Source organism: Aedes albopictus, chromosome 3 (assembly GCF_035046485.1).
Source record: "Aedes albopictus strain Foshan chromosome 3, AalbF5, whole genome shotgun sequence".
NCBI lineage: Eukaryota > Metazoa > Arthropoda > Insecta > Diptera > Culicidae > Aedes > Aedes albopictus.
In genome coordinates, this window is record NC_085138.1 from 65581174 (window position 1) to 65598844 (window position 17671).

Genomic DNA, 17671 nt, shown 5'->3' on the forward strand with positions numbered 1-17671 from the left:
GGGAGGTTTAGCCAAAGTCTACGTTCCATACAATCTTCAATTTTTTTGTATGGACGAAAATTTTCGAGGGGGAGATGGGTTCTGAGATGGCCATAATTTGGTCTACGTGGTTTATGAACGATTACCAAGTGATCGAAAACTTCCTTGGTCAAAATGTCGAAAAGGTAAAATTGGGATGCTTCAATCGAAATTGCAAGAAAACGATGAGAGTCACGAAAAAAATTGAAATCACAAAAATGTCATTTAATTTGCAATGATAGGGATCTGAAGTGTCGGTCAGTTGTTGCCTGTCATTGTTGTCCTGATATTGATCGGCCTGCAGTGATAGTGACGGTGGTGTTATATCATTAGTCAACTGACAAAACTTTATGCGCAGCTCTGCTCGGTCCATTGCTGTGTGTCTCCAGTTCCGCACTCTGCAAAGGGTCCGCAGATCGTCCTGCACTTTATCGACCCACCTAGCTCGCTGCGCACCACGTCTTCTTGTACCGGGCGGATGACTCTCGAGCAGGGACGAGAAATGTACTGGAAAAAACGGTAACCGGCTGTACATTTGACATTTTTCCACACGAACATCACAAGCCCAGCCAAACTCAAACTGTTCGAAAAATAAATGTCATAACATTTTTTTTCCTGCAGCCTTCTTCCTCGAAACGGTTTCCAAGCGCGAGAGCGCCAGTACTCGAGCACAACGACGACAAAAATTTCTGTCTCTCTCATTTTCGCATTTTTCTGCGTTTCAAACCGCTTCTAGACAAACTTCTTTACATGCATCACAAAGCTAGGAGTGTGCTCTAGCTATTTGTGCAAATCGATTTAAATTATCTATCAAAACAAGTGAGTTATTAGCAGTTGAAAATATTTGACATTTTTCGCAATCACCCGCCTCAGCTTGACTGCTCATAAATATTTTCGTGGGGAAGCGAAAACCATCAAGCGTCTGCGTGACTGCCGTCGGCGCGGCGTCTGATGGTATTGGTGCTGCCGTTGTTTTGTTTTTATTTTACTGCTAGTATCGATGAACGGTAAATAGAAAAAAGTCTCATTCTCATGCCTGCTCTCGAGAACTATTTTAGTCGGGTTGCTATCCGACATCCTGATGACGTGACCCGTCCGCACCGTAGCCTGCCGATTTTCGAGGTAAGGACGATGGTTGGTTTTCTTAGCAGTTGATACAGTTCGTGGTTCAATCGCCTTCTCCAATTCTCTTTATCCATCTGCACTCTGCCGTAGATGGTACGCAGCACCTTCCGTTCGAAAACTCCAAGGGCGCGATGGTCCTCTGCACGTAGAGTCCATGCTTCGTGCCCATAGAGGACTACCGGTTTAATCAGTGGTTTGTAGATGGGTGACTTCGTGTGACGGTGAACTTTATTCAATCGTAGAGTTCTGCGGAGTTCAAAGTAAGCTCAGTTTTCTGCCACAATGCGTCACTGAATTTCTCTGCGGGTGTCGTTGTCAGAGGTCACCGGGCTCACTCAGTACACGAATTCTTCAACCGCCTCGATTTCATCACCGTCGATAGAAATTCGGGGAGGCGGGCGCGGTGATTCTTCCCTGGAGCCCTTTGCCATCATGTGCTTTGTCTTCGATATATTAATAACACAGCGCAACATTTTTTTGTCTCAAGAGCAAAATTATGTGTCTCCGAAGGATTTTGGGCCGCTGAATCCGAATCCGGGCTCAAATTTACTCCAACACGTCACAATTTTGAGCTATACCTCAATTTATAGGGCAAAATATGCGATTTTGGGCTTTTTTGACTGCAATTAATGGCTTGCATGGAAATATTTTTTTTAAGCAATCAAAAGTTTATTTGGTCAATTAACAAATAAATTAACGACTCATGCAAAATATTTCGTTTTACATAATCAAATTTGATAGATTTAAGCATTTTATGTAAGTATGAAAACTTGCATGCAACTTTTGGAGGGTGACTTGTATGGGAAATATCGTACCTAACATAAATCGCTTAAAACTAGCAAATTCGATTTGGTTAAACGAAATATTTAGCATGAGTCGTTAATTTAGATGTTAATTGACCAGTTAACCTTTAGGTTGATTAAAAAAATATTTCCATGCCTAATAACTTGCAGTCAAAAAAGCCCAAAATCGCATATTTTGCCCTATAAATTGAGGTATAGCTCAAAATTGTGACGTGTTGGAGCAAATCTGAGCCCGGATTCGGATTCAGCGGCCCAAAATCTGTCAGAGACACATAAGTTTGCTCTTGAGACAGACCAAAAGTTAATTTTTGTTACGCTGTGTAATTAGTCCGATTCGCCTGGCTTCATTCTTTAGTCCGAGCTATAATATCTGTATCATCAGCGAAACCAAGAAGCTGAACGGACTTCGTGAAAATCGTTCCACTCGTGTTTATCCCCGATCTCCTAATTACATCCTCTAACCTAGAAGCAACGGTTTAACATTCCTTCCCTTCCCCGGTTGACCATAAGGACGTGACCGGCGCTATTATTGACCCATAAAAAATTGAGTTATCGGAACGTGTACATAGAGGAAGGTGTGCTAATCCCAAGCCCCATCCGTTGGTTCTCTGTGCAATTCCGCCAGCTCTAGTCAATTACAGAGTAGCAACTACGAAGTGTACGGTCACCAATGCTCAATGCTCAAGCTTTCTTCTAATTACACCCTCTAAAGCAATGTTGAACAGCAAGCACGAAATACCATCACCTTGCCGTAACCCTCTGCGAGATTCGAAGGCACTCGAGAGTGTCCCTGATACTCAAACTACGCACATCACTCGATCCATCGTCGCCTTGACCAATCGTATCAGTTCATACGGGAATCCGTATTATTGCATAATCTGCTATAGCTATTCTCGATCGATTGTATCATACGCCGATTCGAAATCGATGAACAAGTGATGTGTGGGCACGTTGTATTCGCGGTATTTCTGCAACACTTGGCGGATGGCCCGTTGTAGCGCGTTCACCCATGCATCCAGTCTGATATTGCCCCACGAACTCTCTTGCAACCGGTGATAGACGACGGCATAAAGTATAAAATTTGAGAGAGTACCTTGTAGGCAGCGCTCAGTAGTGTGATCGCGCGATAGTTCCCGGAATCCAACTTATCGCCCTTTTTGTAGATGGGACACACGATACTTTCCACATTAGTCCGGTAAAACTTCCTCCTCCCAAATCTTGGTAATGACCCAGTGTAGTGCTCTAACCAGCGCTTCTCCACCCTGTTTTAGTAACTCGCTTGGTAGTTGATCTGCTCCAGTGGCTTTATTGGTTTTCAACCGGCGGCCCTCCTCCTCACTCAATCTCTTGGAGGTCAGGGGCCGGAAGTCTTTCGTCCTGTGCACATACTCCAAGATCTGTACCACGCCACCTTCGGTACTTGCAACGTCGCCCTGAGGTGCTCATCGTAATGCGGCCGCCATCTCTCGACCACCTCACGCTCGCTCGTGAGAATATTCCCCATCAAGACATTCGAGTACATAGACTCTTCAGTCTTGATGACGAGCGCGTCACCCTTCTTGGGCGCCGTACACAAATTACGTAACGCTCTAAGGGGAGGGTCTGGCGGAGCGTTATGTCCCATACAAAAAAAATGGGGTTTTCATACAAAAAAGCGTTACGGAGGGGGGAAGGGGGGTTAAAAAATGCCGATTTTAGCGTTATGTAATAAATGGATGCTGCCTTGCGCTTGGCACCCGCCCTCCTACGTTTCTACACACACTGAGAATAAACTTTGGTGCACTTAGGCTGATACAAATTTCATTTTGATTTTTGTCTACCAAAGCACCCCCCCCCCCCCCTTAGGCTGGATTTTGCATTTTTAAGGGTATAGATTTTATCGATGAGTTTTTAGTTTCTTTTGAAATTTCTCATCGTAGGGTAGGTAATCAAAAGTTGAACCAAATTGCGGCTTTCCGAAGTAGCGCAAATTTTGAATGATTTTTTCTCCTACATGGAAATAATTTACTATGGCGAAATCTTATGTGCATGAAAGCCACGGGTATAAGCTTTCTGTTAAGTGGTAAAGAGTTTGTATATGCACCGCATTTCTTTGATAAATTCGATTATTCGTCAACAATGATTTTAATCTTAATTTGAACCATCGTAATCATAATTTGAACCAATTTTAATCTTAAGTAGTTCAACTGGCGACAGCAGCTCGAGCATCTCCCACAACAGCTAATTTCGCGCTGAACAATAGAAAAACACATGGATCTGCTAATTCCCATAACTATTATTCATTAGGCAGTGGAATTTCAACTAAGAATGTTCTAAACTCTTCAGGAACTTGGAAACTAAATTTTGATTTTTTCATCCCCCAAGAGTAAACAAAACAACCACAAGCGCAGTCTGCAGGCCAACACTGGAAGCTCGCCCCCGTTTACTAGTTCAAATTTAGATTACGAATGGTTCCACTTAAGGACAGACTTGTTGGAATCCCAAAATGGCCGCCACAATGGCCGACTTTGACACCTACTCACGATTTCGAGCGCACAAATCTCTTTGTAAACAAAACCAGCGTACCTGAGCTTCTTATTTTAAGCTTATTACAAGTGAGCAAGAACAGAATAATGAAATACACTGTTGTTTGAAGCTTGCTTCTTAAGATTTGTGCGTTTGAAGTTCCGATGCACTATTGAAGCGGGATTTCAAGACGCTTGTCCTTAAGATAACATTCTCCAAGTAAGAATTACTCAAATTTGATAGTTTTATGACAAATAATGCGGAATATTATTCGGTTGGTCGGTTCTACGATAAATAAGCTTTCATTTGACGCGACGTGTTCACATATTGCGTTTGATACAATGCATGGGCTGCACGAGTGCACCGAAAATGTGCTTTCTCTGGCGGGAAATGGGTGAAATCACAGTGATTTTTCAATTGCCTGTTTTCCATGACAAAAACGCTTTTTTCAATGCTTTCAAAGTCCATGTTATCAGATTATATTACGGAAAGCTGTTTAACATCTTTATCGGGACAACATTTGCCTAAAAAGTACGTCATTTAATGAATTTCGAAATGGTTCAAATTAAGATTACATTTTGACTAGTTCAAAGTTTGATTTCTTACCCTTATAGGTTGTTTTACCTAACGCAAATCTGCCAGTAAAAGGTCTATTTTTCCACATCTAAGTAGCAGTGCTGTAATTGTTCATTACAGCACTGATTTGCGTTACATAATGAACCATTCAGGGCCGGATCTAAGGGGGGGGCAGGGGGGCCCGGGCCCCGGGCCCCCACATTTTAGGGGCCCCCACAAAAACATTTTTTGGTTGCTAACATTAACTTTATTTTTCATATTGCTCAAGTACTGTTCGAAAATAAAGAAAAACATTTTTGGTCATCTCTCCTAGGGGCCTCCACATCCGCTCGGGCCCCGGGCCCCTACAATCCTTAATCCGGGCCTGGAACCATTACAGCACTGTTTTCAGTTTTGATCATCTGCCTGGTGCTTTCTGTACGCTTTTTTAATTGACAAGGATTCGTTTTTGATTTGATTGGGGCTCTGATTGAATAAAATCGTTACAAACATGACTAGAAGGAAAAATTACTGATCAGATTTGTTGCTTAGTGCTCAAATGAATTAAATGAATTTTTGCAACTCTGGTGGGGGGTGCCCAGGTATAGCACAGACTCCGTTAACGATCGAGCATCTTTTTCACCCCCGATCACTTATTCCTCGGCACGGATCGCCTGACACCTTGAATTAGGGTTTGTAGTACATACTATGCTTAGCCGGCAACTATGCAGCTGCCTCGCAGAATAGGAAGGGTCGTCAAGCCCCTGGGCTACCGTTCCTGCCCCGAAGAAGCATGCTGTCTATCGTTTCCGAAAGTAACAGCCGCACGTAAAGAAACGCTGCAATGTTATTTCCCATTAGGATTAGGACGCATCAAACATATTGTGTCTCCGCAGAACTACGTGTCTACGGTAAACCGTATGTTACGACTTGCCCAAAAATGTCTCATGAGTATGAAAAAACTAAATAACTGTACTGTTCATTGCAGTTACACAACCATTAATACGCAAAATCTAACATCCTACACATTAACCTTCAACCTTACGCAACACACAAGCCGAGTCGATCTAAAAAAATCCATCGCTTTCCTTCGTGAGCTGAAAAGACTTCAATGCAGTTCAAACGACGAACCCGATTTTTTACAAGCGTTTCCATTCCACTCCTACTATCGGGTACTTCATAGAACATAAAGTTGTGCAATTTCGGTAGGCCAACATAGCTTTTGCTCGGCATCTGTCGTTCAGTGTGCGGTATAAGTAACCGAAGAATGTCGCGCATTGCGTAATAAAACGTGAGCATCTTTTGTCGCACTTTTTTGTCCATTTCGCCGCCTAATGTAGACCAATAAAAAAGCTCTATGTACGGTGTTTTGTTTTACGAGAAGCTTCAATTGAGTGGAACAATTCCTCATTAATGTGTTAATAGAGGTACTTGGTTTGAGGTTTGGCCATTCACACGCATTACCGGTTGCTCTTGAGACTGTAGTGAGAGCCCCAGATACGAACGAATAAAAAAAAATACCACATTTGGCAGCTACCTGGTATAATTACGCTCTTGCGATGCTATTAATTCGTGTGCGTTCATGCTGGAACGTAAATTATCTTCTTAATCGCATATTTGGAATATGTTTATGAAATTTGATAAACTTTGTATGCTTTCGAACTTATTTCAAACAATTTACAAATATTTTATTAGTTGAAATTTGAAAACTGATCATTCAGAATGTCTGCATTCATATGCAGGGTCGGATCTAAGGGGGGGGGGCGGTGGGGCCCGGGCCCCGGGCCCTCACATTTTAGGGGCCCCCACAAAAACCTTTTTTGGTTGCTAACACTAGCTTTATTTTTCATATTACTCAAGTACTGTACTGAAAATAAGGAAAAACATTTTTGGTCATCTCTCCGAGGGGCCTCCACATCCCCTCGGGCCCCGGGCCCCCACAATCCTTAATCCGGGCCTGTTCATATATCGTATGGCAAATTTGAAGATCTGGACAACTTCAAGGAAATTATCATACGAAGGGATCCTAAAGTGGACCAGGATTCGAAGCCAGACATCATCCGCATGGCCTGACACTTCCAAATATATTCGATTCTGGCATATTCTTAACACAATCCTAACTTCCCAGTCTCCTCTAAACGTCTCTTCCTTTCTTGTCTCCATCCCCCAGAATGTCGACTGTGACGCCCCTCTCGTGGATTCGGCCGCACTGCCTCTGGAGCACAGAGCCGTCTATGGGCCGCCAGCACCATCACCAGTATACGGAACGCCTGGTTTGTTGAGTGGCGGCGGCGGTGGTAGCGGCAGCAGTAGCAGCAGCAGCGGTGGTGGAGACGACCCGTGGCCCCTGTCGGCCGCGAACGATAGCCCCCAGATCAAGCACCTGCAGGTGCAGTGCGAAAAGACGCATATGCGCGTCAACATCGAATTCGATCGACCCTTCTACGGAATGATCTTCTCGAAGGGATTCTACAGCGATCCGCACTGTGTGCATCTGAAGCCCGGTACCGGTCACCTTAGTGCAACCTTCGAGATCTTCCTGAACAGCTGCGGTATGAGCAGCTCGGCTAACCACAATGCTGCCAACTTCGGTGCACCAACCCCGTCCGGAAGCTATGTCGAGAACACCATCATCATCCAGTACGACCCCTACGTGCAGGAAGTCTGGGATCAGGTAAGTGTCGTTAACATGTTTCAATTGGTTTGTCAGATAATGATCGACTCCTTTTCAGGCTCGTAAGTTGCGTTGTACGTGGTACGATTTCTACGAGAAGGCCGTCACGTTCCGTCCGTTCCAAGTCGACATGCTCCATGCTGTGACTGCGAACTTCCTGGGTGACAATCTCCAATGCTGGATGCAGATTCAGGTCGGTAAGGGTCCATGGGCTTCGGAAGTTTCGGGTATCGTGAAAATCGGTCAAACCATGACTATGGTGCTGGCCATCAAGGATGACGAGAACAAGTTCGATATGCTGGTCCGTAACTGCGTTGCTCACGATGGTAAGCGTGCGCCAATTCAGCTGGTTGATCAACACGGATGCGTCGTGCGGCCGAAGATTATGAGCAAATTCCAGAAGATCAAGAACTTTGGACCATCCGCATCGGTCGTGTCATTCGCGTACTTCCAGGCTTTCAAGTTCCCCGATTCGATGAACGTCCACTTCCAGTGTGTGATCCAGGTTTGCCGATACAACTGCCCAGAGCCCAAGTGCGGAGGAGGGGATTACGGTTTGCCAGCGCTGACAGGTAATGGAATTTCAGGAGAGTACGGTGCTCCAGGTGCATTGAGCGGAGAGTACGGACCACCATCGGAATACGGAGTGCCACCAGCATACCCAGATCCACGACACCCATCGGACTCATCTGGAGCATACTCGGAAAACCAGGACAATGTTGTACCACCACCACAGGCACAAACCTCGGCCAACTCTGCAGAGAACAAGGAAGGCTCCAGTCAATCGGATGCTCCACAGCAAAACCCAAGCCAAAACCAACTGCAAAATGAAATTCACGACAACATCAACATGCCGCCACCACCGCCGCCTGGACAGTCAGGATATGTAACCGTCACCAAGCGAAAGGACGATATGGCCAATGATGGTAACCTTGTGAGTCTTGGAGGCCGCCCGCGATCGGTTGAAGGTTTGGACGATCTGAGAGGAGTTCGCCGACGACGTGACACCATGGTAGTGGTCATGAAACCTCGCATCTACAAACGGGACGCTCAGGAGATGACCGACGTGAACACAGAACGAATCATCCAGGTCGTAGCCCCGGGTGATGTGAACTTCGCCCTGAACAGCGCTGCCAACAACGAAACCGTTGTCATCCAATCACAGCGTACGGTGGATCCGGAAACCATCTGTATGTCAGTGCCAAGCTTCGTCGGTGGGCTGGTAATGCTGCTATTGGTCCTGGCTGTGGCCTCGCTAGTCGCCGCATTCCTCTTCGTACGGGTGAGACACTTCGATCGCAAAGGTACGGCCCCCACCTTCGTGTCGCAGTTTCTCAAGGTGAACTAATACGTGTAACCAAATCACATTCTGGTCTCGTTTTTTTGGTTTCTTTTCTTCTCTTTTTTCTTTTTATATTTTGTAGCTAACCACATGCCACTGTCCAGGTAAAACTAGGGTTCCGGTACTGACATTCAACACTCATCCCAAACCATCCATATCTTTCCCTCCCAGCAGCTCACACGTGTTCCTGGTGTCAAAGTAAAACGCTTCAACGGATCCCTCCGCGGCGCCGCGGTTGTGCACGACGAATTGCATGTGGAGCTTCGCTGTTCGAATGGTTAACGATTTGTTAGATGCTTTTGTTTTATTGGTTAGGTACGCAGTGGCATTCTGGGGACCTGGCCTGCGCAAACGTTGGCCACGCGTAGGTTAGGCGATCAGTTACTTGGTGAAGTTCAACGGATTGTACTAGCCTCGTTAGGAGCGATTCAGCATTCGTGAACAGATGATCTTCGTTTGGTTTCCTGCAAATTAGGGACGCCATAGCCATTCAACGAAGGTTTCCACGCCCAGTGACTATATCTGTAGACGAATGTTGAAACTATTCTAAACCAACAAACGCTCCCTTGAATGAATCCAATTTCCTGGCTTCTATCTAATCTATTGAGACACTCAATCAACCCCACATCCACCACACCCAAGAGGAGCTTTCCCCAAGCACTAATCACTCATCTTTTCATCTAAATCTCTACCTTAGAAGAAAATGAGAACCAACTCGCTTCTATAATCCTGAGCTCCCCTTCATCCTCACACTAATCTATTTATGTTCACGCTTAACTTATTGAATCTACAATCCTCACACCTCCCATTGGTCATCCTTCTTTTTTCTAAACATCCTCTGCAAAAAGTAAAAAAAGAGAGAGAAAGAAAACTAAAAGAGTAGAATTAGCGACAACAAAAAATCGATGATTTTCAGTCCCGCGTCACTATGTTGTAGATTTTGTCGTGTAGTAGCTTATATCTAGATCCGAGGATGAGGAAGAAAAGCGGTAGCCTGTTGCCAAATCCCGGAAAGCCGGATATATTACGAGTATCTTTGAATCTAAAGAACACTTATTTATTTGCTTAAATTATAATTCCCTATCCCTTCCGCCCTTCTACCTATAGTAGTGAACACGTTTTCACCCAAAGCAATTTAACCTACTCCTCACCCACTTTGACCACCTACCAGCTCGATGACCTCGAGAACGCTAACGAACCAATTTAAGTTATACACAACCTGTAGCTAGAAACGACCTTATACATAGTTCAGACTTCCCCCACCATTCAGTCTCCGACCTCCCATGGTACTTTTAGTGTGGCAAACGATATGGCGCCCCAACACTAGTCTAGTCGCCAGATTTGTTCCGATCACTAAATCGACGTTCACCCGCCCTAATCGAACACCCCCTACTTCTCCATATCGAATTATTACAGCAGTATTTACACAACGGTTTAGCAAGTAGTGAAGCATTTCGGGTTAAAAAAATCAGCACCAATTACAGAGACACGCGTAGTAAGAGAATCTGTTTTGACCAAACTGGCGCACCAAACAGGAAAAGGAACTCTATTTCTAGCCCAAATTTAGATCGATTAGAATACAACACATACACACCGATACAGAGACGAAAACTTAGCGGACACACACAAACACAAACACACACACCATAACGTTAGGGATTACAATTAGAAAAGAAAAAAACGAGAAAACAAAACTTAGCTGTTAGCCAACAAAGAACGAAAGATAGGGAAAAAAATGACGCAGTACGTGTATGAACAAAGGAGAAAACGAAGTAAAATGTGAAAATTAGAAAAGGGAAAAATAAATGATCGAAAATTGTTCGTTTGTGTACGTGAATCAGTAGACGTGACATGCAAATAATGCAACTAGTAGCAAACAACGGAACAAGTAACTTTGTAAATATTTATTTAATACGATAGTTAACTAATAAAGACAAATTGAAGTGTAACGAATGAGTGGTCCACCAGATGATTGATACAGTGATGACATCCTTACACTATGGGGCGATGATTTTGAGGGCTGCAATGTGAAAGTACCTACTACCGAGATTAGATTCATGAGTCAAATATTTTACTTGCGATTCGTGATAATTGCATGATAATTCTCTGTGATTCCTAAAAAAAATACCTAAAACATTACTCCATTAATCCGGAGATCTTTGAAAAAACGCCAGAAATTCCACGTCTTTTCCACAAGTTCTCTCAAAGATTGTTTGGATTTCTTCCAGGAAGTTCTCGAGAGATCTCCATGAAAATTCCTTCAAGAATTCACCCATAGATTTCTGTACAGCTTAGACTATTTTTTCCAGAGATTGAACTATTAGGAGATTCACTAAACGGCGTGAACCGATTTAACTGATTTAACCAAGGCAATCTTTGATTACTTAATTTACAATTTCAAGTAACATTTCAATAATCAGGGAATCGTGGCTTATATAGTTATTTAATCTGTTTAGTGAGTACCCTTAAAGAGTTCCAACGGGTCTATCTAGAATTTCCTAGACTTTTCCTGGGATTCCGACGGCGAAAACTTCAGGAATTCCTTCACTGATTCCACAAAATTTACCATAATAATTGAGTTTTCTCCAGAGATTTGTCGCGATATATTTTTCACTTCAATCATTCTCTTCTCTGTTTTTATTACTACAAGAATGTTACAGGCATTTCTACAGTACATATTGGATATCTTGCAGATATTTCACCAAGAATGGTTAAAGCGATAATCCTAGGAATTCTTCCAAAGGTTTCCCCAGAAATTCATCCAGATATTTCTTTAGAGATTGTTCCAATAAATCCTTCAAAAATGCTACTAAAAATCCCCTAAGAGATCCTTCGGAGTTTCCTCCAATAGTTGCTCCAGAGATTGTTCAAGGAATTCCCCCAGAAATTTCTAAAGCGATTCTTCTGGAAAATATTCCAGAGATTCCCTCAGGAATTCTTAATGAGATTCTTCCTAAAATTCCACCTAAGATTACTTTAGAAAACCTATAACGAATTCCCCCATGAATACTTCCAACGTATCCTTCATGAATTCCTCCAGGAGTGCCTCCACAGATGCGTCAGGAATTCCTCCATAAATTCTACTAGGAATTCATCCAGGGATTTCTCCAGTCAATTTTTCAAGAAATTGCTCCAGGATTTTCTCCAGGAATTCCTGCAGTGATTTATCTAGGAATTCCTCAAAGGATTCCCCCAGAAATGTCTCCAAGGTGTCTCCCAGGAATTCTGCCGGTTATTCCTGCATGAATTCCTAGTGGTATTCATCCAGAAATTCCTCCAGCAATTCCTCATGCGATTTCCCCGGGATTTCTCTACGGATTCCTCCAGAGATTTCTCCAGGGTTTCGTCCAGGAATTCCTTCAGTGATTCCTCCATAAATTCCTCCAGCAACCCCTCCAAGAAATTCTCTCGAGATTCCTCCAAGGATTCTTTCCAGAATTTCCCCCAGGAAATCATCAATAAATTCCCCCAAAATTTTCATTACATCCTTCGAAAATCCCTCCAGAAAATACTCCAGGCACTCCTCCAAGCATAACTTCAGGATTTCCTCCAGAAATTACTTCAGGAATTCTATCAGAAATTACTTCAGGAACTACTCTAGGAATTCTTCCAGGAGTTCATCCAGGAATTTCTAGGGGAATTCCTCCAGGAATACCTCCAGAAATTTCATCAGGAATTCTTCCAGGAAGTCATCCAGGAATTACTCCAGGATGTCCTAAAGAAATTCTTCCAGGAATTCCTCCAGAAATTCCTCCTGTACTAAGAATTCTTTTAGGAAATTCTCAAGAAATTCAGGAATTGCTCCAGGAATTACTTCAGGAATCCCTCTAAGTATTTCTTTCGGGATTGCTCCGAAAATTCCTCCAGGGGTTTCTTCAGAAATTTCTCAAAACATTCAGACAATTCTCCAGAAATTCCTGCTGGAATCCATCCATTCCATTCCCCTTGGAATCCCTCCAGGAGTTCCTCCAAAAATTCCTCTAGGTGTATTCCCTAAGACTTCGGCCAAAAAAATCCAAGAATTCTTTCAGAAACTTCTCCAAGGATACGTAAAGAACATCTCTAGGATTTTTTTTTTCCAAGAATTTCTCCTGGAATTCCTTAAAGACTTTTGCCTAGAGTTCCTCCAAAACATGCTTCAGGAATTCCTCCAACAAATCCTACAAGAATTTTCCCTAGAATTTCTCCAAGAACCCCTACAAGACATTTCCCAAGAATTCCTCCGAGCCTCCCTGCAGAAATTTCGCCATGATTTCTTCAAAAAAATCTTAGAGGTATTCCTCGAAAAGTTCCTCCAAAAGTTTCTCCAAGAATTCCTTCAGGAATTCCTCTAAGACCTTCTACAATAATTCCCCCAACAATCCCTCCAGGAATTTTTGGCATTACTCCAAGGATTCCTCCAAGAATTCCTCCAGGTATTTCTGCATCAAGGAGTTTTCAAGACTTTTTTTTTATTCCTCAAGAAATTCATCCATAAATACCTCCGATCCTTCAGGAAACTTCCAGAAATTCTTTTAAAAATCTCCTGAGATAATTACAGGGATTCCTCCGAGAATTGCTTCAGGGATTTCTCCTGGAACTCCTCCAGTAATTTGTCGAGGAATATCGCCAAAAAACCTTCCAGAAACGAATCCATTAATTTATTTATAAATTCCTCCAGAAATTACTCAAGAAATTCCGACCGGTAACCCTCCAAAAATTCCTTCAATAATATCTTCATTCCACGAAGGACTTTTTTCAGAAATTCCTCCAAGAATTCCTACAGAAATTCTCACAAGTATTTTTCAAGGACCCACTCCAAGGCTTCTGCCAAGAATTCCTCCAAGAATCCCTCCAAGAATTTCACCAGAAATTCCTCGAAGAATACTTACAGAATTCCTCCAGGCGTTCTTTCAATAATTCCTGCAGGAAATCCTCCCAGACTTCTTCCAAGAATTTTTACAGGAATTTCTCCAGTTATTCTTCGAAGAATTCTTCCAGGAAATCTTTCAGAAACTTTTCAAGAAATTTGTTCAGCAATCCTTCAAAGAATTCCCACAGAAATTACTCCAGGAACTCCATCAGGAAATTTTCCAGGAAGTCCTCCGGAAATTACTCCTGAAATTCCTGCAGGAAGCTCTCCGGGAATTACTCCAGGAATTACTCTTAAAACTCCAAGATTTCCACGAAGATTTTCTCCAAAAAATCCTAAAAGAATTCCCCCAAGCATTACTCCAGGCACTTGATTGGACCTGAACTTTTTTTTTTCAAGATTGCGCTATGGTTCACTGCCGTGTGAGCCTTCAGTTATAAGATATTATTGTAATGTTTTGAGAAAAGATAAAGAGGTTTTGTGCCTTTTTGAGAAAAATTCCAAAATTGAGGATATCACTCAAAGGGGCTTTTCCCTCTTTCAAAATTATTTTTTAAAAATAAATAACAATAATAATAATTACTCCAGGCACTGCCCAAGGACTTTTTCCAAGAATTTCTAATGGAATCACTCCAGGAATATCGCCATGAATTTGTCGAAGAATTCTTCAAAGATTTATGCAGAAACTTTCTAAGGCTTTCTTCAGAAATGTCTCCACGTGTGCTCCAGAGATTGCTTTCGAGAGCAGAGTATTTTGCATGAATTATTCCAGAGATTACTTTATAATTTTATTCGGTAGTTCTCCAAATAGTCCTCCAAAAAATCCAGCTATTGTAATTCCCTTAGGAATTACTCGAGGACTTCATTCAGACTTCTCCAGATTCTCAGGATGAATTCCTGAGAACTTCATCGAGCAAATATAGCAATCCCTGGATGAATCTCTGAAGAAATTGTAAAGGCAACCCTAGATGCCTTCCTGAAAGAACTTTGAAAAAAAACTGCAGAATTGTCTGGATGCATTACTGGAGTAATTCCAGGAGAAATCTTTGTAGGAATGTCTGATGATTACTACTTACAGTATGCGGCAGGAAAAAATGCGAAAGTGTTTTTCAACTTCAAACCTCATTTTCGTCCATTTGACATTAACCAATCTATGTTTCAACGTTCCATGATCTATAATAGGCTAGTTTTCTGAAAAGTTAATTAAAAAAATTCCCATTTTGGTCACTAACCTTTACAGGGCGGCGCCTGAAGATGAAGACAACCAGAATTTTCAAACCGCAGAAAATCGCACAGGTCGCTAAATTTCGCATCTGATAAAACAAAATTTTTGATTTTCTCTACAATATCATCAAATATATGTACTTATTTCATCTGGTATTGGAAACTACATGGCTCTGGATCAGTGTGGTCTGGTTGTTCATCGAATTTGAGCTAATTTTGTTACTGTTATAGTCATTTTGTTTAATGACCATTGGGCGCGCAGTTTATTGATATCCGTTTATTAGGCCTACATTATCACATGTTAAACATCAAATGTGTTCATTTTTATTTTTCAGTGCTAGAATATAGACATTGACTGATACACTGTCATGAAAAAATAGTCATATATATCCCACATTTAGCGTGTAATAGTGCCTTGAACTTTTCGCATTTTTTCCTGCCGCACCCTGTACTACTCTCAGTACTGAGCACCCATGGTAGTTCAGATGGCCGAATTGAAAGATTTCCATCCTGGGCTATTGCTCGCCCGCTTGTTGAGGCTACGCCACCATGAGTTTCTGACTCTGCCTCTACTGCGATGATCTACAGCACCTCCATTTCCGCACCCGAATTTTTGTCACTATTGGCCTTACATGACATCGACTATGAAGCTCCACGTTGGAGATCCAATCATGAGGCCACCATGCACGAACTACGTATATTCCGTAGCCGTTGAGTGTTCTCCACTGATACACACCAGGTTTCACTAGCATACAGTAGTACAGATTCTACGTTTGAGTAAAAATTTGGTGTGTTGACTAATGTTTTTCTATACAAATCCTCAACTCGCTAAAGGAGGCCTTTCCTTCTAGATCTGTGCACCTATGTCGATCTTGGTCTAGGCATCGGCCGCCATTTGACTACCAAGATATTTATTGGTAGCTTTCAACATTCTCCACTGATTGCCCAGTTACCGTAAAGCTGGAAGGGTTGACCGTGTTTACATTCAACGATTTGGTCTTGTTAACGTTGATGGTAAGACCCACCGCCGAGGAGCGATTGGCTAGATCATCGAGCTTACTCTGCATATCAGAGCGTCGTCGTTGAGCTAGAAGAGCAACGTCAACAGCCAATACGAAATCATTTAGGTGCTCCATGGTAATGGGCTGCGACAGAAACCCGCGATTTGGTTCACGATCAATCGCACCTACCTGGATCTCATAGATTACGATGAAGAACAGTAGCGGTGGTAGTATCTATACATCCTTGCCTCACTCCAACAACGACCCGGATGGGATCGGACCGTTGGGCAGTACTCTGCACGAAAATGCCCTGTACTGTGCTTCAATGAGGCCGATGATTTTCTCAGCGACACCCTTGCGCCTGAGGGCTTCCCACATGTTTTCGTGATTTAGACGTGGTCGAAAGCTGTTGACGTCAGAACTATGGTCCAGCTATTATCTTCGTTCATGGTTACTAGCACTCAATGTCTAAATTTTCACTATTCTACCGCTGCTTCGTATCAATCAGTCTGAAAACAGCGTGATCCGGTGTCGCCTTTCCACTTTTCAGCGCGCTGCTGGAGCTCGATAAGCCTCCAAATATTGGCAGCAGTATTTCCTCTCTGGAGCCACCATAAGGAGTGTATCGGAAATTAACTATAAACATTCAGGATGCTCTATCTCGAAGCATGTTTGGTCTTATCAATTCGGTTCTTCTATCAAATCTTCACAATACAGTCAAGTTTAGAACAGCCTGAAAAAATTGAAAAATGTTTAGCATTATTGAAAATATTGTAGAATGAATACATCTCACAAATTAAAGTTTTGGACAAATTGTTGTTTTTTAAAGATTTTTCAGCGTTTCAATAACCTGTAGCGAATAAAACTTGTACGGCGAAAAATCCAAAAAATATTAATTATTGTTAGCAGTTATGTACACATAACATATCACCGAACACCAACTTAAAAACAAATATTTATGATCGAAAAACCCTCAACATTTAAAAAATGACCTATCCTAAAAAAACATTAATTTTTTGTCGAACTTTGACAGTCTGTTTTAAATATCTTCAAAGGTTATACAATTCCGTTCTCTACTAAAGCTACCTCGTCGTTAAGTTTAAAAACATTTCCAATTAAAAAAAAATTGAATCATCAATTTGATGTATTTTTTATTTGCGTAATCGTGCTTTGAATGAGCATCAAAAAATAGGGTCCCTGAAAAATGACCTTTTTTCATTTTTAAGAATTGCGCTAAAATGGAATCGAATTTTTTCTTGAAAAAAAAAATTTACCTATATTATGAGCAACTAGCTGTCCCGGCAAACGTCGTTCTGCCTGCCTACTGTGTTTTTTGACATGCAGCTCCATAGGGACGTCCCGGCGAAGTCATTTGTATGGGAGCCCCCCGTTCCAGAGACCGGAGAGGTCTCGCACCAAGCTAAGAACCTTCCCCGGCCCCGACAGCACCCACATACAAAATTTCACACCGATCGGTCCAGTAGTTTTCGAATCCATAGCGGTCAGACAGACAGACAGACAGACAGACAGACAGAGAGACAGACAGACAGACAGACAGACAGACAGACAGAC

General features: G+C 42.5%; 1 protein-coding gene across 1 annotated transcript in view; it reads left to right on the forward strand.

The window, feature by feature from the left end:
- Nucleotides 1-10975, forward strand: part of LOC109413662 (cuticlin-4) — a 149976-nt gene extending 139001 nt beyond the window's left edge. The window contains exons 3-6 of the mRNA XM_019687363.3: nucleotides 7177-7680; nucleotides 7739-8984; nucleotides 9105-9126; nucleotides 9197-10975. Of these exons, the coding sequence (XP_019542908.1) occupies nucleotides 7177-7680; nucleotides 7739-8984; nucleotides 9105-9126; nucleotides 9197-9224 (1800 nt within the window). The 3' untranslated portion in view covers nucleotides 9225-10975. The remainder of the gene's footprint in view (nucleotides 1-7176; nucleotides 7681-7738; nucleotides 8985-9104; nucleotides 9127-9196) is intronic.
- The last annotated feature ends 6696 nt before the right edge of the window (nucleotides 10976-17671 follow it).